Here is a 24,468-nt window from a genome sequence, read left to right as displayed (position 1 = left end):
GTTCCTCTGGCAGACGCACTTATAAATAGACATGAGTGTGGCGTGGCATGAGGGCAGCTGAAGGCTGCGCAGGGACAATTTGGTGTGCGCTGTGGACACTGCGTCGTGCGGGGGGGGTTGGGCAGCATGTAACCCAGGAGAAGTGGCAGCGGAGTGTCATGCAGGCAGTGATTGTGCTTTGTTGGAGGTAGTGTGGTGCTTAGCTAAGGTATCCATTGCTAATGAGGGCTTTTCAGAAGTAAAAGTTGTTGGGGGGGGGGGGGGCCCACTCTTGCCGCTATTGTGGCTTAATAGTGGGACCTGGGAACTTGAGATGCAGCCCAACATGTAGCCCCTCGCCTGCCCTATCCGTTGCTGTGTCGTTCCCATCACTTTGTAGAATTGCCCAGATTTTCACAAATGAAAACCTTAGCGAGCATCGGCGATATACAAAAATGCTCGGGTCGCCCATTCACTTCAATGGGGTTCGTTACTCGAAACGAACCCTCGAGCATCGCGAAAAATTCGTCTCGAGTAACGAGCACCTGAGCATTTTGGTGCTTGCTCATCTCTAAACCACACTCGATAGTTAATGATGAGGTACTTGGTTTCAGGTGGAGCCAAACCTCAGTCATGTTAACCTACAATTGGGTAATTTCTAACGAAAACGGAGGCCTCCTAACATGTCTTTAAAAAGACAAAGGGCTGAGACCCAATCATTTCCATTGACTCCCTGGAATTGCTGATATACACCTGAGGCACGATTGCCCTGTATATATCAGAGAAGGCAGCTAGAGGCTGGTGAATAACCCTAAGATGCACTAGCCAAGATTATTAGGCCATGAATGCCAAATAAGAAAATTGTTTCTAATTGTGGCTCTTTTAATGAATATAAACAAGTTCTATCAGCCTATTTTTACCAACAAAATGAAGTTCAATCTGTGGGAAAAAATACAATGTCAGAATCACTTGGATATGCAAAACCTTTACAGAGTTATTCTATGTTGCAGTGACACATGAGATTTCCAAGATTTGGCCTGGTCATTAAGGCACAAACAGGCTTGATCACTAAGGGGTTAAGGGTTTCCTCTGCAGCGAACAATATATTTATCTAACTATTAGAGATGAGCGAACGTACTCGGTAAGGCCGATTTCGCAATCGAGCACCGCGATTTTCGAGTACTTCACTACTCGGGTGAAAAGTACTCGGGGGCGCCGGGGGGCGTGGCGTGGCGTGGTGGAGCAGGGGGTAGCAGCGGGGAACAGGGGGGAGCCCACTCTCTCTCCCTCTCCCCCCCACTCCCCTCTGCAACCCCCCGCTCACCCACAGCGCCCCCGAGTACTTTTCACCCGAGTAGTGAAGTACTCGAAAATCGCGGTGCTCAATTGCGAAATCAGCCTTACCGAGTACGTTCGCTCATCTCTACTAACTATACATTATGCATCGATGCTGCCTCACACCCTCAATATCAGTACAGCGCTCATTCGCCTGTATTATAAAAGCAATGTAAAATATTTATGTGGGTATCTTCAGCCATATGCTGATGCTTGACAAAGACTGCATAGGTCGAAACGTCGCAAATAGGATGGATACTATTGAGACAAAATAAATGGTTTGAATTTTTTAATAATACCATATGGAGTAAGATACTAGTTCCTGAGTGGCACACACCTGTTCTTATTGTTGGAGAGCGCATAGAAGATCGGTGGGTCAACAGTCGTTGTGTTGCTGGCACCTAGCATTGTTTTCTTCCCCACTGAGTGGATGATTGTGGTGTGCTGCTGGCTGCCTATTTGCTTCTTCTATTATAAAATCAATCTACAGCTGGCTCTGCAGTTCCACTATCAATGATAAGCATTGTGAGCATATATGTATATATTGCCATATGTTTTTTATGCTTTTATACCTGTATGCAAGTTCTATTCAAAGTTAAAATGAGAAAAACTTAATCTGTCGCCTTACATCAGATATTCCAAAGGCCTTGCAAGGCGAAGACAAAATGTATCTTAAACACCGCAAGGAAGAACCGGATACAAGGCCGTGTGCTTGGCCGTTTTCTCAGAAGCGCCGTATCTAGATAACGACTGTTCAAATACGTATATAACTTTCACTGTCTCAGGCCGGAAATCCGGACTTTACATATATGGTTATGCGGTGAATTTGAGCCAATGAGACCATTACCCATTCCTAGTGATGAGGCCAAAGGGTATAAGATCCCATGTAATCTGTAATAAAGTGCGCAGTCATGTCCCCATGTGAGGAACTATACCAGACCTCCGTGTGTGGTGTCTCTTCTTTACCGCCGGCAGCGGGGCATTGGGGTGGGCCTGATTGGTGCTGTACGCAAAATTTCCCTGACAATTGGCGCCCAACAAAGTGGGGCGGTAAAACCGGAGCCGTGCAGCCCTGTCCACCCGGATCCACGCCACGGGGAAACCGTCCTGCTTCAAACCGAGCCTGATCAACTCACAGAACTCCAGGTAAGACCGGCATATATTTATGTTGTGTTTTACACTGAGAGTCTTGCAGCAGGAGGGACTATCTGTGTTTTGTGACCGGACGGGTTGGGTTAAGAGTTCTACACGGTAACTCGTGTGGGCTTCGGGTTTGCCGTCACGGACCACTGACCGTGATAAGCGCACCAATCGCTCACCCAGGGACTAGTCATTAGTCTATTTGTTGCTGAAGTCCATAGTGTTTTTAACGATAGCGGAGATTGTTTGTTGTATCTGCAGAATTTTTTTCTCTTTCTTTTCATTTAGTCTCATAAGAGAAGGGACCCTCGGTTGTTTTGCCAGTATATAAGGGGCTAACAATTTGATTTAAGAGGGATGCATTTTGTGAGACAGGCTTCATAGGAGAAGGGACCCTCGGTTGTTTTGCCTTATACATGGGGCTAACGATTTGATTTCAGAGGGATGCATTCTGTGAGGCTGGTTCCATAGGAGAAGAGGCCTTCGGTTGTTTTGCCAGTATATAAGGGGCTGACAATTTGGTTTAAGAAGGATACATTCTATGGAGCGTGTTATTATTATTGTTGTTGTTGTTCTAATATGCGTAAGACCTTATTAAAGAAGACGGATCCCCTTATGGGCCGCCGCCGTGCGGATCAATTGGTGGAGGAGAGACAAGGGTCCCAATCTGTAAAATGTAAGAAAACTCTTATGAAAATGTGTGACATCGACCCACATGGTAGATTACAGTATGGTGACTGGGAGGAGGTCTTTAGGACCAAGAAGGGCGCCTTGAAAGACCAAGGGTTGCTAGAAAAAGCTGAAGTGAGGAAGAGAGAAATAGGGGAAACAAGCAAAGTCGAGAGGAAGGTTACAAGACATGTGATTTGTTGGCAAGGAGAGAGGAAAAGGTGTATAATACTAGGTGGATTTGATATAGATATATGTGTGTGTGTATATATGTATATATATATATATATATATATATATATATATATGTACAAATGGTTAACTGAGCTCGCTTTTAGTGGGAGAAGGATTGTTTACTTGAAGCTGCAGCTTGTGTCTAGCTTTCAAGGTCAAGAAGATAACAGCGAGAGAGAATGCAATACTAAGCCTGAAAACTATCTTTGCTTGCTTAAATGGAATGGAAGCTTGTAATGAATCTAATCAATTATACTGTCTTAGTAGGCAGGAAATATAGCAATTTCTAAGGTATATTCTTACTGGGTTTTGAGGTCACAAATGGACACGTCTTGGTCTCTTTCATACAGGTGTAAGAAAGTTATACCCCACTCACATCCTGTGGGGGCTTTTAAGAATACAGGGGTTGAAAATGTAGAACATGTTGCGCTGTCAGAAGGTCCCAGCATATGTGTTATTTATGAGTTCAAATGCAGGGAATAGTTAAACTAAAACAACTCTGTTCAGTCAGTGAATGCATATTCATAGAGAGATAACAGTTATTTTGCAAAGGTGGGGGCTTTCAGATTCACTCTAAGCTCAGGGTCACAGATTCTAAAATACTTCAGCGTTTAATACAGCATATAATAGCTTCAGTAGATAAGAAAGATAGAATGTCTCAGTCACTCAGCAAACTTTTTCACATAATTTGTCAAAAATAGCGCTCATTCACAATCTCATCTCAATAGAATCATGTACTTTATAACATTATAGCACTCACCTCAATGTTTTTCAACTTATGTATGTTTGTTTGTCACACTTTTTTTGTCTGTGCATCTATATGTACTGGTACACCTTCAATGGGGGGTGACGGGGCAGACTTGAGTGCCAGGATGGATGAGAGTTAATGACCCGTGTTCAGGCTGTGATGAATGTAAAATGTGTGATACAGGTATTGACTGGGGATAAAAGTCCCCCCATGCATAAGACTTTACTTGGTTGTGATGTGGACGTGCAGACTGTGGAGCTTAAATGAAGGTGTGTAGAAAGACGCAAGCGGCCAGTATCGAGGGGGTGGAGCTAGATGATGTAAAAGTACAAAGGAGGGGGTGAGAATCTTGAGCAGCTAGTAAAAGTTTTTTTTTTTTTTTTCTCTCTCTCAAATTTGATAAGACATTGCAGGCAGGATCAGATTAATAATAATTTGCTTAAAGGATATCACACTTCAAATATTAATAGATGTTTGTAGATTATTCTGCCCTGATGTAACTCATGTCTCTGTTATTGGTGCTAACATCTTACAGGCCTTATCTGCATCCATCAAATCTTTTTACAATGTTGTACTACCTTAAACCCGGCTACTCTTCTTACAATTGAGTACCCTGGTTCAAAGGGGGGGAGGAGAAGGCATAGGTGATCTAGGTATTGCAAATCAGCCATTTTTAATTTTTTTGCAACAAGGTTCTGATCTTTTTGAAATAAAATACCAGCCTGATTGTCTAGCAGTGATGCAACAAGAAAATTTAAGTTTTAAAAAGTTACTGAAAGCCCTTGTTAACAATGCATATTTTGAGTTGTTTTTTATAGATGGTACCAGGGGTGATTGACGACTCCACACTGGATATGCAGTGGTCACACAACAAGATGTCCTAAAAACAGAAGCTCTGCCTCTGCATGTCTCAGCACAAGAAGCGGAACTGAAGGCCCTCACTGAGGCGAGTAGAGTGGCAGAAGGTAAGACGGCAAACATTTACACTGATTCCCGGTATGCATTTGGCATAGCTCATGATTACGGCCCAACATGGAAGGCCAGACAGTTTTTTACCTCAGCAGGACAGCCAATTAAGAATGGTGCAGCGGTGCAGAGTCTCATGGAGGCCCTACTTCTACCTAACAAAGTGGAAAGCTCACACCAATTCCTTCACCGGAGAAGCAAGAGGCAACGCCATCACAGACCACAAAGCAAAGGCAGCGGCCCTCAAGCCGTGGAAGAAAAGAAGAATTTAACAATAACTTTGGACTTTGACTAAACTTTGGACATTGACTAACAACTTTGGACTTTGATAAAAACTTTGGCCTTTGATAAAAACTTGGACTTTGATATGCTAAAGACTTTACAGTTACAAGCCAGCAAGAAAGAAAAAGACAAATGGACTAAATATGGGAGCAGCAGAAACAGGACGGTGTATGGTGAACAGTCAACAGCACTTGCCCACCACGATCCCTGTGCCCCATGATGGCCCAGCTGACGCACGGAAAGACGCTCCTCTCAAAGCAGCAATAAAGTCGACGCTTGAACGAGGACGGGTGGCTCCTGGGTTTTCTGTAGCTGCTGCATCATTTGTCCAATTTTGCATGATCTTTGCCGTAAAGCAACAGGGCAGAAGTAAATTTGCCACATAACACTTGCCGGGGCCACTCTACCCATTTCAGGGATTGCAAATTGGCTACACTCAGCTCCCACTTGTTGGGAAGTATGAATATGTGCTTGTTGTTGTTGATTTCTTTTCAGGTCGGAGACCTACCCTGTTACCAAAGTAAATAAGCAGGTAACCGCACAGAAGCTCATGAATGAGGTAATCCGCAGATACGGGGTACTGGAAGTGATTGAGTCAAACAAAGGTACACACTTCACAGGTGAAATAATACAACACATCATGTCTGCTTTGGGTATATTCCAGACTTTTCACACACTCTACCATCCGCGGAGTAGTGGGAAAGTAGATACAAAAGGCAATGAAGAAAACGGACAAATCTTGAATTGAGTGTCTCCCGTTAGTTTTTCTTTTTCTCCGGAGGGTACATGCCACAGTAGCTGAGTTTGGGGAATGATTTTCTTTTTAATTTTGTCATAGGCCTCTCCAAGGACTTGTCAGTAACGCATTCTGCAGTCTCTGCTTTTCTGCCACGTCCTACAGATGAGTGTCACAATCTGAAACCAGGTGACAGGGTCTATGTGAAAAAGTTTGAGAGAGAAACCCGGTTTGAAGGTCCTTACCAGATGTTGCTCACCACCCCAACTGCAGTCAAACTCATGATCCTGCATATCCTTTACATGCTATAATGTGGTACAATTCCACTAACACACACCTTTGACTACTGTACACTAGCCCCCTGTTTCAGGGATCAGAACAAATTAATACAATCAAATGTGCAATCAATAAGACTACACTGAGGGTGAGAATCTAACACCGCATCGTGCTAAGAGAGAAGTTGACGCTCCAGGTGGTAACTTTGATCCACATGTATACATAGATGCAATAGGAGTGCCAAGGGGGGTGCCAGATGAATTTAATTCTAGAGATCAGGTTAAAGCAGATTTTGAGTCCTTATTTGCTATTGTCACTGTTAATAATAATGTAGATTGGATGAATTATATCTATTACAATCAGCAGAGGTTTGTAAACTACACAAGGAATGCTTTTGCAAGGGTTAGCTGACCAGTTAGGGCCCACTGCATCCATGGCGTTCCAAAATAGAGTGGCACTGGATATGATTTTAGCAGAAAGAGGTGGGGTATGTAACTTCCTGTATGTGTATTATCCCTTTGATCAAAAAGAGTATGAGTAAGGGACTGGATAATGTGACACCAAAATTTCCCTTGTTTGAAAAAGATGAAGAGCCAGTTCCGATAATGCCAACCACGTACGTTACCAGAAGAATGGAGAAATGTACTAGTACTGCGCCTGCCCCGATCTCCTAAGATGGATTGTCAGTAGAATTCCCATTTGCCTAGGGATAGTGCAGAAGACCTTAGGTTCCGGCGAGGGCGCACCCTGTGGGGTGTTAACTTGTACAGATAGAGGGTATGGATGCCCGGAAATTAGCCCAGGGAATCCATGGCCTCCTTCTGAGGTGAGGTAGGGATCCCCCCTCCTAGGAGTAGGGCCTTACGGGCAGTGGAGAAACCCTGACGCAAGGCAGAGGCGACCGAGGAGGAGTGCAAGGTCTGGTGCTTGATCTCCATATTAAGTTTTTAGGGGGGTTTGTGAGGGTATATGTATATATTGCCATATGTTTTTTATGCTTTTATACTTGTATGCAAGTTCTATTCAAAGTTAAAATGAGAAAAACTTAATCTGTCGCCTTACATCAGATATTCCAAAAGCCTTGCAAGGTGAAGACAAAATGTATCTTAAACACCGCAAGGAAGAACCGGATACAAGGCCGTGTGCTTGGCCGTTTCCCCAGAAGCGCCATATCTAGATAACGACTGTTCAACTACGTATATAACTTTCACTGTCTCAGGCCGGAAATCTGGACTTTACATATATGGTTATGCGGTGAATTTGAGCCAATGAGACCATTATCCATTCCTAGTGATGAGGCCAAAGGGTATAAGATCCCATGTAATCTGTAATAAAGTGCGCAGTCATGTCCCTGTGTGAGGAATTATACCAGACCTACGTGTGTGGTGTCTCTTCTTTACCGCCGGCAGCGGGGCATTGGGGTGGGCCTGATTGGTGCTGTACGCAAAATTTCCCTGACAGCATGATGACCAGGATCATACACTGAAGAAGCCAATAGTGTCAGACCCAGAGTCAGGCAGTAGACTGGTGTCCTATGTGGTTTTTATTCTGATGATCTTGTTTAGGCCTTCTCTTTGTGAGTATAATTACACTCTTTTCTCCCAATACGCGGCACAGCGCTCCTCTATGTTCTGTACCTTCTCAACGTGTTTCCTGTTGATGGTGGAACTACAGAGCCCAGCTGATTCTTTTATAGGTTCACACCGTATGCAGCGTCTGCTGACTATCGCATGATGTGAAGAGTAAGGCGAATCCTCCAGAGAAAAGATTACAGTGGTGGCTTGTGTTAAGAGTTTACTTCGTTCCATGACGAAGCTCTTAACCCCAAACACTCGTATGTCTAAACCAGTTTCCCCATTAAAATTAATGGAAACGGCATTAATGCGTTCTGCCATTCCTTTCAGTGCGGCTGATGCTGCTGCCAGCGGCCCCATTGACTGTGGGCTGCCAACAACCTTGCAGTGATTTTCAGGGAAGGGTTTTAAATACAAGCCCTTCCCTAAAAATCATCCATAGCATGGGTAAAAAATATATATATATATACACACACACTCACTTCACTGCCGCTCTCGGGGCTCAGCCGCATGTAGCCGGGTCTTCTCCCTGCACTGCTCTGAAGTTCTTTCATCAGGCTGAAAGAGCTGTTATCTGATTGGCTGAGCACTCAGCCAGTCACGGGCAGCGCTCAGCTATTCAATGAATGACAGCTGCGTGCTGCCTGTGATTGGTCACAGCGCTCTGACAATCACAGGCAACTCTCGGCGATTCATTGAAATCAGAGCAAAAATTTGGGAGAGAGCCTGCTCGCAAGTCAAGAAGCTCACAAGTCAAGCTATCACTGTAGTTTTCTATTATGGCCTTTGCAGCAGTAAAGTGACTCTGGATTGGCTACATTTGGAAGAGCACTGGACCCTCTTTATCTGCTCCAGATTGTAACTGCAAAGTAGTGTGCTATGGGATCTGATTGAAGAATGAAATTGTTCAATTTAACACTTTTAAGACTTTTTAGGCTCAATAGAGCTCCTGCATCACAATGGCATTAATGATAGAAGATGGGCTCTAAACGTATGCTGCTAAAATGGTCCCGTCCTAGAACTTGTACCTTTTGGACCGATTTAATGTTTTTTGTGAGGTGGTTGACCTCCAGCACCAGCTATCCCTTTGGTATGACTGATGGCTCTTTCTGATAAGGAGCAGTAGAAACATCATACCCGTTTTACATGATACACATAACTACAGTGATGAGATGGCTGGAGAAGAGGCTCTGCTTTTTATCTCAGTGCTGTAAAATGTTTGACTTGAGTATCTCCAATTAAAATTTCCCACCCGTATCATTGGGGGACTTAGCTGTAGACCTTGGGTATAGCTGCTGCCACTAGGAGGTGGACACTAAACAGAAAAAGTGTTAGCTAATCCTACTAGCTATACTTCTCCTTTCAGGCACCAACGTAACTAGTTTTAACTTAGTGTTCATAGTGGGCACACCTGGCTCATCCTGCTACCCAACAGAAGAGGACAAACAGAACAGAGATAACCTTGCTGTTGTCTGTCCTAACCTCAGAAGAAAAGGAGGCATGCCAATGTGTTACTCAGACATGACTACCAGCTCGTGTCCCCCATTTTACCAGAGCACTCCCTTCCTAGTTAAAGGCAGGCGAGACAGGGGAGTACAATGCTGGAACTAAGAAATCTGTGTTCTTCTCTCCTCTAGGAGGTAAGCATCTATCTTGTATAGAGGGGAGTATTTCTCACCCCTTCTTCTATCTCCTTTCAAATCCATCTAGGGTGGGCAACCCATTATCCTAATTCAGGGAAACTTGGTTCGCCCATGTGTCAGACGCCTGGGTTCGGGAAGTCGTGCCTTCAGGCTATGCCATAGAATTTTCAGCTACACCTCTGGATTGTTTTTTCAGTTTTATAATTCCAAAAAATTTCCTTTAAAAGCCAAAGCTTTTCTTCGGGCAATAGACAACCTATCCTCTCAATGTGTCATCGTTACTGTACCTCCTTCTCAGCATTTTACAGCATTCTACTATAATCTTTTTGTGGTACCTGAGAAGTATGACTCTGTGAGACCAGTTCTGGATCTGAAGAGGCTTAAACAGTATGTTAAAAGTCTGACATTTTCGCATAGTCTTTAAGAACTGTCATTGCCTCTATGAAACCGCAGGAGTTTTTCATCCATTGATATCAAGGTAACTTACCTTCATGTACCTATCTGCCAGCGCTTCAGCAATTTCTTTGCTTTGCCATCAAGTCAAATTAATATCAATTCAAGGCCCTTCCATTTGGTTGGCCATGGCTCCCCAAGTGTTTACAAAGGTTTTGGTGTCAGTGATGGCTATCGTCCATTCCAAAGCCTTTGTGGCCGTTCTACATCTCAATGACATCATGATAAAAGCCCTGACTCTGTCAGCCAACCTGGACAGTCTCCACAACACTCGGGACACATTGTAGAGGTTTAGATTTGTAGAGGGTAGATCATCAACCGTCTCATATCTTTTCTTGCATAGTTGCAATGGCTGGATTTTCTGGGTTTATCCTTCGACATGGCTCAAACTCATGTACTATTGTCAATGCCAAAACTACTTTTTCAGAAATATGTATGATCTCTACAAACTCAGAATCCTGTGACTGTTTGTCACTGTATGAGGGTGATGGGGCTGATGGTCTCCTACTTCGAGGCAATTGATTTCATCCAAATTTCGCGTGCGGCCTCTCCACTGGACCATTCTCTCAAAGTGGGAAAAGTCTATGACTTTGTCCACTTGGAAGATCCAACTACTTCTGCATATTCAGCACTACCTGTTTTGGTGGCTGGAGTCCCCACAGTTCCATCAAAGTAGTTCTCTTCTGATCCTCCAATGGAAAGTACTCACCATGGATGCCAGCCTTTCCGGTTATGAGGTTGCTCTGAAGAATCTCTCAGTGCAAGGAAATTGGTCCGAAAAGCACTACCTATAAACATATTGGAACTTTGTGCCATTTTCCTGTCCCTTTGTCACTTTGCACCCCAACTGACAACTATCAGTGCAGGTCTAAACCACCAACAAGACAGCCTTCATGTACATAAATCATTAAGGCGGGACATGCAGCTTTAAAGTTATGGAGGAAGCAGCTAAGATTTTGACATAGGCTGAAGATCATCTTCCAGCGCTCTCGGCAGTCCACATACCGGGAGTAGACAACTGGGTAGCAAACTTCCTCAGCAGAGAGACAGTTGGCCCAGGAGAATAGGAACTACATCCAGTAGTCTTTTGAAAAAAATTGTCAAAGGTGAGGTCATATGGACATTAAACTCATGGAGTCAAGAATCTATCACTAGCTGCCAAATTTTGTGGCCAGATCTAGAGACCCCCCAAGCTCAAGCGGTGGATGCTCTAGTAATTTCAAAGACAGAAGTCTGCTTAACATGTCTTTCCTCCTTCCATATAATCCCACAACTTTTCAAGAAGATCACGATGAAAAGCCTTCTGGTGATTCTCATTACCCTAGATTGACCCAACAGGACGTGGTACACGGATCTAGTCGACATGCTCATCAACTATCTGTGGCGCCTCCCTCTTTGAAATCTTCTTTTACAGGTACCACTATTCCAGTAGAATTCACCTACACTTCATTTAACAGCTTGACAGTTAAAGACACCATCTTGAGAGCCCATGGATTTAAGGAACCTGTCTTTTAAACCAGAATGAAAGCGGGGCTCCAGCTCTCCTCGGAGAGAGGATCGGGCGCGGCGCTTCCTGGTTCCCTTTGACGCGTGTCGGAGGGGGCGGGGCACCGCATCAGATGACCGAAGGGACGAGGTCATCGCGACCGACGTGAGGAGGGGGCGGGGCTTGGCGCAGAAGGCGCCAAATTAAAAAAAAAAAGAAAAAAGAAACCTGACAGAAGACGAGCAGATAAATACAGCTAAAGCCATTGCCATTAGGCTGGCTTCATTGCCCCAGAGTGTCTGCAGCACTGGTGTTAAAGATGAGTTCTCCAGCACCAGAGGTCGCTAAATCTTCAGCTACAGTGGGAACCGGGGATAAAAGAGACGCCCCTCCCAGAACAAAACCCCAAAAATGCGCAAAATGCAGCGCAAGACTAGGCTATGTATGAGAGGTCTCTATGCAAAACATGTGTAGCCAGGCTAGTTAAAGAGGAATCGGGAGGATTCCTAGAGGATGTCAGGAAGCTGGTCAGGGAGGAGGTGCGGTCAGCTCTCACAACACAAAAAACGCCACCAACAGGGGCATCCATGGCTTAGTGCCGGAGAAGGGCGTATAGCCCGGAAGAACATTCAGATTCCAAAAGAATTGGGTCAGAGCCGGAAGACCCAGTGCTCGAAGAGTCCTCAGAGGAGGAGGATTATAAGAAATACTTATTCCATAAAGAGGACTTAGTAGAGCTCATTAAATCGGTCAGAGCCATGCTTAAGATGGAGGAACCCAGAGAGCCTCGCACTATACAAGACGAAGTCTTCGGGGGATTGGGCGAGAGATGTAAACATACCTTCCCGGTCCATAGCAACATTTCAAAGATGATTCAAAAAGAATGGAAAAAACCCGACACGGGATCTTTCTCCTCTAGAGGGATTAAGAGGTGATACCCGTTCGAAGATGAGGTGTGCGCAACCTGGGAGGAAATACCCAGAGTGGATGTCCCGGTGGTTAAGGTGGCTAAAAGAACAACTCTGCCCTTCGAGGACGCCACGCAGCTGAGAGACCCAATGGATTGGAAGGCGGAGGGCCTCATGAGAAGATCCTGGGAGGCAGCCGCTAGTACATTCAGACCAGGGGTCGCAGCCACGTATGTCGCTAGGACCCTTGGAGTGTGACTGGAGCAGCTGGAGCTCCATATATCTAATAAGACGCCAAGGGAGCAAATCATAAATTCCCTCCCTATCCTAAAGATGGCCACAAATTTTCTGGCTTACGCATCGGCAGATTCGGTGAAGCTCTCGGAAAAAGCGACGGCCTTATCCAATTCCACCAGAACGGTTCTATGGCTAAAGTCCTGTTCGGGCGATTTAGCCTCAAAAAACAAATTATGCTTGCTCCCATTCCACGGCCAGTTCCTCTTTGGCCCTGATCTCGACAGAATTCTTTAGAAAGCATCCGACAAAAGAAAAGGATTCCCGGAGGAGAAACAGCAGAAGGGGAAGACCTTTTTTCGGGCCCCAGCGCAGCAGCCAGAGACGTATAGGGGCAAGGGCAAGACGGGCCGTTGGAGTCACCCCACTGGGGATAGTGGGAGGAATTTCCTCTTCAACCCTCACCAAAGGGATCCAGCCAAACAGAACCCCTGACACCATCCCAGTAGGGGCAAGGCTGGGGAGCTTTGCAGATCGATGGGCCGCAATTTGCGAGGGCTCATGGATCCCAGAGATCCTACAGCAGGGATACCAGATTGAACTGGTGTCCCTCTCCAGGAGAAGATATGTTACTACAGGAGGTCCAGCGCAGCAACTGCACCTGCTCCAACAAGGTGTTCAGGACCTACTACTTTTAAACGCAGTGTCCTTTGTGCCTCAGAGTGCAGAAACCGGGGGTCATTACTCCAGACTCTTCCTGATAAAGAAACCATGCGAGAAATCGCGCATGATAATAAATTTAAAGCCCCTGAACGCCTTTATCAGATAGCGGAAGTTCAGGATGGAGTCGATCTCTGCAACAGTAAGGCTAATACCCAGGGGAGCCAATATGGCATCTATCAATCTGAAGGATGCATACTTTCATTTGCCAATTCATAGGGATTCTCAAAAGTACCTGAGGTTTGCACTAGATGCGCGCAAAAGAATGAGTCATCTCCAGTTGAGATGCCTTCCCTTCGGGATCTCCTCAGCACCCCGCATTTTTACAAAGATCATGGCGGAGGTAGCAGCCTATCTAAGGCAAAGATCAATCCTGATAATTTCTTATCTAGACGACATTCTAATTATAGCAGGGTCCAGAGAGCTCCTAGTAGAACACCTGGCGACAGTGCTCGACCTGCTCCAATTCCTAGGATCGATAGTGAACTGGGAGAAGTCCAGCTTAGACCCCAGCAGGGAAAAAGTATTCCTGGGCATAACGCTCGACTCAGAAGCTCAATGCTTCTTCCTTCCCGAGATAAAAATACAGAAGATTCGACAGCTAGTCAAGTCCTTTCTACGGAAACGGTCATGCACAATCCGGGAAGCCCTGTCTTTCCTAGGAAGCCTGACAGAGTAGTCAGGACTCTAATGTCAAGTAGAAAGAAAACAACCAACCTTATCTACCAAAAGATCTGGAAGAGGTTTATCTCTTGGAGACAGGGAAAAGATTCCTTGAGTTCTGGACAGACATCCCCTTAATCCTGGAATTCTTACAGGAGGGCCTGGACATGGGCCTCTCCCCAAGCACCCTAAGAGTCCAGGCTGAGGCCTTAGTGCCCTATTTGACACCAAGCTATCAGAGAACAAGTGGATCAGTAGATTCCTGACAGTGGCGGATAGGTTACGGCCTAGACCCACAAATATATGCCCAGACTGGAATTTAAATTGGGCCCTGAGGGCTATGTCAGCAGAACCCTTCGAACCAATCGAGGGGCTCTCAATAAGAATGCTCACAATTAAAACAATTTTCCTAGTAGCCATTTCCTCAGCAAGACAGGTTAGCGAGCTACAGGCCCTATCTATCCGCCACCCGTTCCTTAAAATTACTGACACAAAGTTAGTCTTCAAAACAGATCCAGCCTTTATGCCAAAGGTGGTGTCAACATTCCATAGGGCTCAGAATGTAATAATCCCCTTGTTCTTTAATAAACCTAAAAACGAGAGAGAACCCTAAATTGCTTAGACGTCAGAAGAGCGGTCCTGAGTTATACTGACACCACAAGTCACTGGAGGTGGGACGACAACCTGTTCATCCAGTTCTCAGGCCCTAACAGGGGGAGAAAAGCAGCTAAAAGCTCCATAGCCAGATGGATCCTTCTGGCCATTACAGAATCTTATAAGGCCCTGGGGATGGAGGTCCCCTCGGTTCTTAAAGCCCGCTCCGCTCCTACGTCTCAGGTGGTGCTGTCATGGAGACGACCCGGGAAAAAGGTGATTATGACAGCACCTGTACATTCCCCCCCCCCCCCGCCAAAAAATATATATGTTAAAAATACCAGATAGGTAAAAATTTAAGTTAAGCTCCTACCCTGGCAGTTTGTTATAATCCACTGAGGAAGGTGGGGAAGGGGGAGCTTTTAACCTCTTGGTGTTTTCCTATCCTATCAGGAGGAGGCGATCTAAGGTGGTGCTGTCGTGGAGACTCCTGGAAACCCGATTATTGGGTAGGTATAATCACCTTTTTTTCTGCTTAGTGTCCGCCTCTTAGTGGCAGCAACTATATCCAGGGTCTTCAGCTGTGTCCCTCAATGAATGAGAGAAGAAAAAGATTTTACGATAAGTAAAAAAATCTTATCTTTTTGAAAACCAGTTCCACAAAAGTAGTGGAATCTTGGTGTAATTCTCTTCTCACCATTTCTACACATAACACCAGCTCACTCTCAGCTCAAAAAGGTCTGAGGGGATAGCTTACCATTTAAAGATCACAAGCATGTAAACTTTTACATTTATTAATTGGTAACAAGTTTTGAGACTTATATATCGTGTATATATAATTATCTCTCAATGTGAAATAATCTATACGTATGGTTGGTATGTAGATGTACTATCTGGGTTCAATTTGATTTTTAGACAACATTAATTGTCAGGAATATGCTAGCAAAATATTTTGCTAATTGGTATGTCTTTAGGTTTCCAAATTAACAGTTAAGGCTCGAGCATCAATAATAATAATCTTTATTTGTATAGGGCCAAGGAGGCTTACAAAGCATGCAAACATTGGATGTGATTAGAAGTTATCTGATTTATTCAAAACCGCAAAGATATTTTATACAAGAGTTATACAAAGACTTTTAAAACGAGGCACGAACACGCCTCACTTGAAATAATTATAATTCATTTATCATTGGTTATTAAAACGCAACAAGAACAATGACGTCTAAGTTAGAAGCAGGACTTCTCTTAGGCCGATTGCAACTATTTCTCCTCAGACTTCTGTAAAATGGCTTTGAAGACGGCATTGCATTCTTAGAACAGAACTATAATAGGAGCTAAAGAAAGACAGTGAAAAACTGTGAGAAAAGCACAAAACATAAAATGGAGGACATGAAATTTTAGTTTCCCTTATACATATATTTCTTAATCATCTTGTAATACATGTGACTTCACATTGACTTAAAATGTGTTGGTTTCCAGCAAGAGAAAGCAAGTGATCTTGTAGATTTGATACCTTTTAATGGCTAACGAAAATACATGATGTTAATGCGAGCTTTCGAACTTACACATGGTTCTTTTCCGGCTTAAATAATATAGATCTGAAGAGGCATGCATATTTACACACACACATACAAGGCACAGACATGGATGTGATTAATTTGCATTTAAAAGAATACAAAGGAAATACAAACATCTTTAAATAGTCACTGATAAAGATGTAAAGGCCTCATGGTCCCTGAATTAGTGATTTGTGAGTGCAGCATTTGCCAAATTTAAACCAATAATACGATTTTTTTCAATGTGTTTTTTTTTTGATAGTCAACAAGATTTGACTTCAAAGTAAAATATTCCCAAAATTCAGAATATCAAAATGGTTTCTTCCCGGTGTGACTTCTCTGATGTCTGAGAAGATCTGATTTACCTGTAAACATTTCCCATATTTAGGACATTAATAATTTCTTCCCTATGTGATTTCTCTGATGTTAAACAAGATTTGTACATAAAACATTTCCCACAACCAGAACATTAATATAGTTACAGTCCTGTGTGAATTTTTTGATGTCTAACAAGATTTGCTTTCCAATTAAAAGATTTTCCACAATCAGAACATGAAAATGGCTTCTCCCCTGTGTGAATTCTCTGATGCTTCACAAGATTTGATTTATGGTTAAAATATTTCCCACATGCTGAACATAAATATGGCTTCTCACCTGTGTGAATTCTCTGATGTTCCACAAGTCTTGATTGATCTCTAAAACATTTCCGACATTCTGAACATGAATATTGCTTCTCCCCTGTGTGAATTCTCTGATGCTTCACAAGATTTGATTTATGGTTAAAACATTTCCCACATTCTGAACATAAATATGGCTTCTCGTCTGTGTGAATTCTCTGATGTGCAACAAGACTTGATTGATCTCTAAAACATTTCCCACATTCTGAACATGAATATTGTTTCACCTCTGTGTGAATTCTCTGATGTTTAACAAGGTGTGATTTACGGGTAAAGCATTTCTCACATTCTGAACATGAATACGGCTTCTCTCCTGTGTGAATTCTCTGATGTATAACAAGATTTGCTTTCTGCTTAAAACATTTCCCACAATCAGAACATGAATGTTGTTTATCTCCTGTGTGAATTAGCTGATGTTCCACAAGACTATTTTTATGGCTAAAACGTTTCTTACAGTCCAAACATGAATAAGGCTTCCCCCCTGTGTGTATTTTCTGATGTCTCTCAAGACTTGATTTTTGCTTAAAAGATTTCCCACAATCAGAACATGAATATGGCTTCTCTTCTGTGTGAGTTCTCTGATGTATAACAAGTTGTGATTTCAAGTAAAAATATTTCCCACAATCAGAACATGAAAATATCTTTTTGCCTGTGTGAATTCTACAATGTGTAACAAGGTTAAATATCTGGTAAAAACATTTCCCACATTCTGAACATGAATATGGCCTCTCCCTTGTATGAATTCTCTGATGTTCAACATCCTTTCTGTAAGTATTATTTTGTTTGAAATTCTGTAATGAATCAGAAGATGGAATCTGTTTAGAAGGATCCGCTGATAAATCTTTGCTGTCAAGGACTAAGGGTGTATCTGAGATAAGGGCTGGCTCTTCATATGTATATTGTATGATATCAGGATCTTCTATTTTACAGTCTGCTGATATCAGATGTCCCTCTGAGCTCCTGGTGTCGTCATCTGCCAAGAACAAAATGGATTTTAATATTTTTCAATATAACATTACAATTACACTGTTAGTTTATGACATTTGTATAAGAAAAAAAATGTTCATACAAATTGTTAGGTATAATTCAATAATTCGAGGATCACCTAATCTACTAACAACATCCTAATAGACGAATGATTTTTAGCGAATAAACTTTTGCGGTGACAGTAATTTCCTACCTCCAGCGGGCGCTCTCAGCTGCTGCTCTTATCTGCGGCTCATACAGCTTGTAAGGTTATAGAGCGCAGGAGCCGTACGAGACGGGGATAACAACAGCTGACAGCTCCTGCTGTAAAACTGGTAGTACCGCACACAGACACTCCAAATAGCAGCTTTATTTTAACCCCTTTTGTTACACACATACGGCTGTATACGTCTTAACTGCACATACCCTGTGGTGTTAGGACGTATATAGCTGTCCACTGTACATGCTGTGCATGCAGCGGACTTGGGAAGCGAGCCTGATCCATACACAGCGGTTATCGGAGGTCTTTGACCAGCAGACATCAGCCAGCAACGGCTGGGAGCACTAATCATGGCTGTTAACCCTTTAAGTGTCGCTGTTAGTTCTGACAACAGCATTTTAATGTCTCTTTTTTCGGATTTAAATGTCACAAATGGCCCCACGTGACTAGATCGCGGAGGTGTCATCATTGTATCATGGCAGCCAGGGGGGCTTATGAGGGCCTTTAGAGCTGCCATGATCACTTTCATATTAAACAAGTGCCTCTGACAGGTCTTCAAAAAGAAGCTTGTTAAAACCCATTATGATGCAGAGTATTGCATTAAACTGTATAAGTGATCAAACAAGAGCAAGTTCAAGTCCCCTATAAAGGACTAATAAAGCAGTAAAAAGAAGTAAAATAAAGATAAGTGGATGTGAGTGGAGAGTGAACTATAAAGTGTGGAGAATTATAAGTAACTCACTGCAGAAGTGGCTGTCAGGCAGAGTCAGAGCCAGAAGTCTCACGCTGCACCTCCATTTGGAATGCAAGTTTGAACTGCAGTGACTGGGAGAAGGGGAGGGAGGCGCGATGGCAACATTAGTGTAAACATCGTCACGTCAATTCTGAGGGCATACACTGCTCAAGCTTAGGGATCCAGAAGCTTGCAGTTGATTTGGAACGCTATAAGATCGACGTCCGGATAACCCCATTTTTTAGAAAATGTTTGCATAACTTGGGAATGTAACTCTCATTCTCCAAGGTGACTGTTTTCCTGCTCAGAAAATCTGCTATCCAATTGTCTACGCCTCGGATGTGGACCACCAAGAGCACCGGAGGTTGATCTTCGGCCCATGCAAAGATTTTGTTGCCTCTGCCTTGCCTTGACTGCTGAGCTGCAGGTCCTGCCTTGATATATGTTCGATGGTCATCATGTTGTCGGTTTGGACCCGAGTTGGAAGACTTTTTAGCTGAGTTTAAAAGTGTTGAAACGACAGGAGAATGGCCTACAGTTCCAACATGTTTATCAGAAGGACCGGCTTCCTTACAGTCCCAAGCGCCTTGCGTTGTAAGCTTCTGCAGCGTACCCCCCAGCCTAGCATACGTGGTGAGCACCTGCCAGTGGAGAGTCTGTACGATTATTTACATTCAGATTCATTTGTAATTCCTTCTGTCAGTAATACACCGAGTATATAATTATTTCAGAGCCATGTTTACCTTAATCATGACTGTGGAACCATCATTGTTCTGGACAGACAGCTAAGGTAAATAGTCATGTCTGGGAAGAGGTATTTATTGGTGAATGCATACTAAAAGAAGAATCAGCATGTTGAGTGTGTATTTTAGAATATGTCTTGTCTTGGGTAGAGAGACATAAAATATATGTTCTCTACTTATGATAAGATATGCTGTGTATGGGACTTTGGAACTGAGAAATGAAGTTTTCTGTATTAGAATAGTATAAAGGTTTTAGATTTTCTCAAGTCAAATTGGAAGCTTTGGTGGCAAAATGAGGAAGTGTCATATTTGTTGAACACCAAGAAATAAAGGGAACCTTTGGAAACAGGATGAGAAAGTGTCATATCTGTCGAACCCCCAGAAGAAAGGGGAACCTCTGGTGATGGGATGAGGAGGTGTTATGCCTGTTGGTCTACTGGAGAAGCTACTCTATTTTAGCATTGCTTGGCTTCCATGGTTGCTGGTGTAGATGAGTTGACTTCCCAGTGATGTTCCTGGTAATATGTAAATTTTAACCTCTTAGGTAGTAATGTGATATAATCTTTAGACTTTGTATATGGATAACGAAGTGATTATAACCTTTATCATTTATAAATAATTAAATTAACAAAAGTAGGACAATTATTCATCACTATGACCGATTATCACTTAATTTTAATAAATTATTATTGTTAAACTCTATTATTGTTAAATTGTCGTACTCTCTTTAAAGCAAAAATGGCACCTTAAGTCCTGTTACTTGCATATGCGGTGAGCAGCTGCTATTGGATAGTCATAAATATAGATAGACCTGTGGACAAGTCCAGCCACCAGATAAGAAAGCACTGAAGTTGGCAAAGCATGTGGATCTCTTGATCGCGTGTTCACAGGTTTGTCCCACTGAGATAGGATGGTCCACTGGAGAGGTCAGGCATGTGAACAGCCCCAGCACTCTCGTGCAGTGAGGAATGGTCAGAGGAGTCTGAGATTGCAGGGAGCGCACATGCCACTGAAGGAAATGTAATTTCTGGGGTGGAAGTAGAAGGCAGGTACGAGCCATGTCGAAGGTGAGACCCAGAAAGTACAGATGTTGCGATGGCGAGAGGGAAGACTTTGGATTGTTGATCATCCACCCAAACCATGATAGAATGTCCCCGAAATGGGGTTGGCCACTAGAGCCACAACTGATGCCAGAAACATTGTGAAGACTTGAGGAAGCCAAGGTCAACCAGAATAGAAGGGTTGTTAATTAGTAGGGTCTTCTGAGCAGATGGCAAAGTGGAGGAATTTGTGATGTGCTAGAAAGGAGATATAAAGATATGCATTCTTGATATCGATGGATAACGGAAACTCCCCTGGTTCCATGAACGAAATGACCGATCTTAATGACTATGACATTGATTGCAATATCAATATAGAACTTTGACATATTGATTTAACCTCTCCAGACCCCTTTAGGTCAGACTGTTATGCCCAAGAAGGACGGCACAAAGAGATTGGAAAAGAACGCCTTGTACTGTTTTAAGGGAGAAACAGGAGCAATTAAACCCCGAGATGACAGTGTGTGTATTCACATTGCATTGGCCTATCAAGGAGAGACTGGAATTCTGGAACTGAATGAGAGATGGGGGGGCAGGCAGAAAACTATGGCATATCCTGAGGAGATGACCTCCTGAAACCAGGTGAGTGAGATGTGAGCAAGCCAGGTTTCCCTCAATAAGCAAAATCGTCCCCACACGCTGGATGGCTTGGTGAAGGCTGTCCTTCATGCAGAGTATTTAGTAGAGTCAGACATGGAGGATTGTGGTCTGGGACATCAGGAAGGACGAGGTTTGTAGGAGGGTCTTTGGTTTTGGTCCTGCAAAGTTTTTTTGCTATCAAAGGAGCAGAGGATGGAACAGCAAAAGGAATGAAACTGAGGCCTTTTCTTCTGCACAGATCTCACACAGCTTGCTTTGTTTTGTGGTAGATGAGAACTTTTATCTTCAGTGGCTTCAGAAATATCCTTATCCAGTCTGGCGCTGAGGAGGCGTGAGCCAAAAAAAGTGAAGATATTTTAAAGACCGCTTTAGGGCAGAATTTGCTGCCTAAAATTTGAACCACAGAGTCTTGGGAGAGGAAACCAAAGTGGCCGATGTGGGATTTGAGTTATCTGAGTTGGGATTTGTCAGTTTATTAGTGTGTACAGCAACGTGTTCTATGTCTGTCTAGGTGACCAGACATGAGCTGTGAACAGGTTTGAACAGTTACCTGCATGTTGGTATTCTAAGTAAGTGTTTTGGTGCTTGTCAGTCATTGTTGGATGTCTGCTTGCAAGGCCTTCTCCAGTACAGTTTGTTATGGTGTTCAGTGTATATGTATGTTCACCTATCCCAATTCTTTCCCTCTATTCCTTGTTTGGTTTGCGTCTATGGAGGTCATTATTTTCACAGCCTGCACGAATGTATCACATGTTGCATTATTAATTGTATCAGTATGAACACGACTTTTTGATATGCTTTATATACAAGAGAAAATCCTGACAACACTGACTCTTCTCTACATGTAGTCTCACCTGGCCAGTAATCTGTAAGAACCTCCTCTTTACATGGCTGGTTTCCCCTCACATGTGTCTCTGTAGCATCAATATGGAGCGGATCTTCCTCCAGTTTCACAAACTGTAAAATTAATATGGTTTAGGTCATCACACAGTTGGAAAAGTTGTGTGGGAGGTTTTATATTGCCAGAAAAGGTCATTAATTAGCATGAGGAGCCGGAATGACATGACAGCAGTAGTGATCTGGGCCAAATAGCTGCAGGTCTCCTGTATAACTCCAACCTGTTGCTTCTTTATTCCAACCAGAAGTCTCCAGAACCAGAAAATAGTAATAAGATGTGGAGATCTAATGTCTGCGGTCGGCTGTAATCCTGCCATCTCCAGCTTTCTCATTACACAAGTATCTATCACATAATAAGACTGAACACAAGACCTTCCCAGCCGTCCTACCGACCAGAGGGGAGATTTCATGAGACCTTCTCTCCATCTACCTGATCATCCTGTGGAAGAAGAGGACGGGGACATCTCTCTGCTGCTGTTCTCTTACTGGATCTACCTGCAGAAAACACAGACAGCCACTGAATTCATTCACTACATACAAATAATAAAGGCCGTGTGGATTTAGTCCTGTCTATTACCTGGTGATGGGGGCGGCTGTTGGTCCTCCATCATGGCGTACTTGTACTGATCCTTGTGTCCTTCTATATACTCCCACTCCTCCATGGAGAAATAGACAGTGACGTCCTGAAACCTTACAGGAACCTGACAACACAATGATACCGTCATCACCCAGACATGTTATACCACCATAGCGTTACTGTATAATGTCCCAGCATTCCCAGCAGTGTCACCTCTCCAGTCAGCAGCTCAATGATCTTGTTGGTAAGTTCTAGGATCTTCTGCTCATTGATCTCCTCCGATATCAGTGGGTGAGGTGGAGGCCCTGTGATTGGGCTCAGGGGTCTTCCCCATCCATCAGACTCTGGGGCCTGACAACCATCACTAGAAGTCTTCTTCACCACCGTGTAATCCTGTTTATGGGGAGATGATCATAATAATAATCTTTATTTGTATAGCGCCAACATATTCCGCAGCACTTACAAAGACAGGTGGGAATACAGACGGACAAAAGTACAAAAATTACAAAACCACGGTTACATGTAGTAATCAATTGAAGGAAACAGTAGGGATGAGGGTCCTGCTCCAATGAGTTTACATACTACAAATAATAGGGTGATACAGAAGGTAAAGAGCTGGAGATGTGGACAGTATGGTGAGATGGAGAGTGAGGGGTGCTATACACATAAACAATGATCAAACATTAAGCCGTGTGACGGCAGAAACATTGTGACTGCAGGGGGCAGTTGATGGTGGCTAGCAGGGATTGCAGTCAGTAGATCAGGGAGCATTTTATCAGGCGGCATACAGAGGAATTTGGTTTAGGAGATATGGTATGCCTCCCTGAAGAGGTACATTTTTAGAGCACGCCTGAAGTTTTGGGAGTCCTGGATTTCCTTTCGCAGTGCATTCCAGAGGACTGGTGCTGCTCTGGAAAAGTTTTGGAGGCGGGAACGAGAGGTTCAAATTAAAGGAGTACTCAGTCGGATTTAGTTAACAGAGCGGAGGGCGCAGGCTGGGTGATGGATTGAGATGAGGGAGGCAATGCAGGGCGGCGCGGTGCTGTGGGGAGTTTTATGGATGAAGATAGTGGAGTTTAAATTGAATTCTGTATTTAACGGGCAGCCAGTGCCGTGACTGGGACAGGGCAGAGGCATCCAAGTAGTGGCTGGACAGGAATATGAGCCTGGCTGCCACATTCATGATGGATTGGAGGGGGTAGAGTCTGGAGCAGGGGAGGCCGGTCAGCAAGGAGTTGCAATAATCAAGGCAAGAGTGGATGAGGGCAACAGTGAGCGAGTCCACGGGGAGAAAAGGTTGGATTCGTGTGATGTTCTTGAGGTGCAGCTGACATGTTTGTGCCAGAGAGTAGATGTAGGGGGTAAAGGAGAGATTGGCGTTGAATATGACCCAAAGGCAGCAGGCGTGCTACCTAGCGGTTATGGTCCTGCTATACACTGAGATGGAGATGTCAGGATGAGGTCAGTTAGTAGTAGGCAGAAACACCAGGTGGTCAGTTTTTGAGAGGTTCAGTTTTAGGTAGAGAGAGGACATAGTTTTAGGGACAGCGGACAGACAGTCGGTGATGTTTTGTAGGAAAGGTGCAGAGATGGCACGGGAAGGTGTATAACTGGGTGTCATCGGCATAGAGGTGGTATTGGAGGCAAAATCTCCTGATCGTTTGTCTAATAGGATCTGTGTAGATGGAGAAGAGTAGGGGGCTGAGGATCGAGCCCTGGGGGACCCCAACAGCAAAGGGAAGAGGAGGGGAGGTAGAGC

At 43.8% G+C, this 24,468-nt stretch overlaps 1 protein-coding gene across 10 annotated transcripts in view; it reads right to left on the bottom strand.

Moving 5' to 3' along the window:
• The window catches only part of LOC136624352 (zinc finger protein 585A-like), a 188,413-nt gene that overhangs the window by 69,227 nt on the left and 94,718 nt on the right, over window positions 1–24,468 (bottom strand). For 2 of the 10 annotated variants that reach the window (XM_066598295.1, XM_066598293.1), the window contains exons 3-5: window positions 22,923–23,102; window positions 22,710–22,833; window positions 22,563–22,627 (exon numbers count right to left, since the gene is read on the bottom strand). The exons of 7 other annotated variants lie outside the window; for them this stretch is intronic. In XM_066598295.1, coding sequence (XP_066454392.1) covers window positions 22,563–22,627; window positions 22,710–22,833; window positions 22,923–23,102 — 369 coding nt within the window. Of the gene's footprint in view, window positions 1–16,678; window positions 17,847–22,089; window positions 22,193–22,562; window positions 22,628–22,709; window positions 22,834–22,922; window positions 23,103–24,468 lie in introns of all 10 variants that reach the window. One more of the 10 variants, XM_066598301.1, reaches the window with a different exon arrangement.

This window comes from Eleutherodactylus coqui, chromosome 4, assembly GCF_035609145.1.
Source record: "Eleutherodactylus coqui strain aEleCoq1 chromosome 4, aEleCoq1.hap1, whole genome shotgun sequence".
Lineage (NCBI taxonomy): Eukaryota > Metazoa > Chordata > Amphibia > Anura > Eleutherodactylidae > Eleutherodactylus > Eleutherodactylus coqui.
This window is presented reverse-complemented; position numbering and strand designations above follow the sequence as displayed.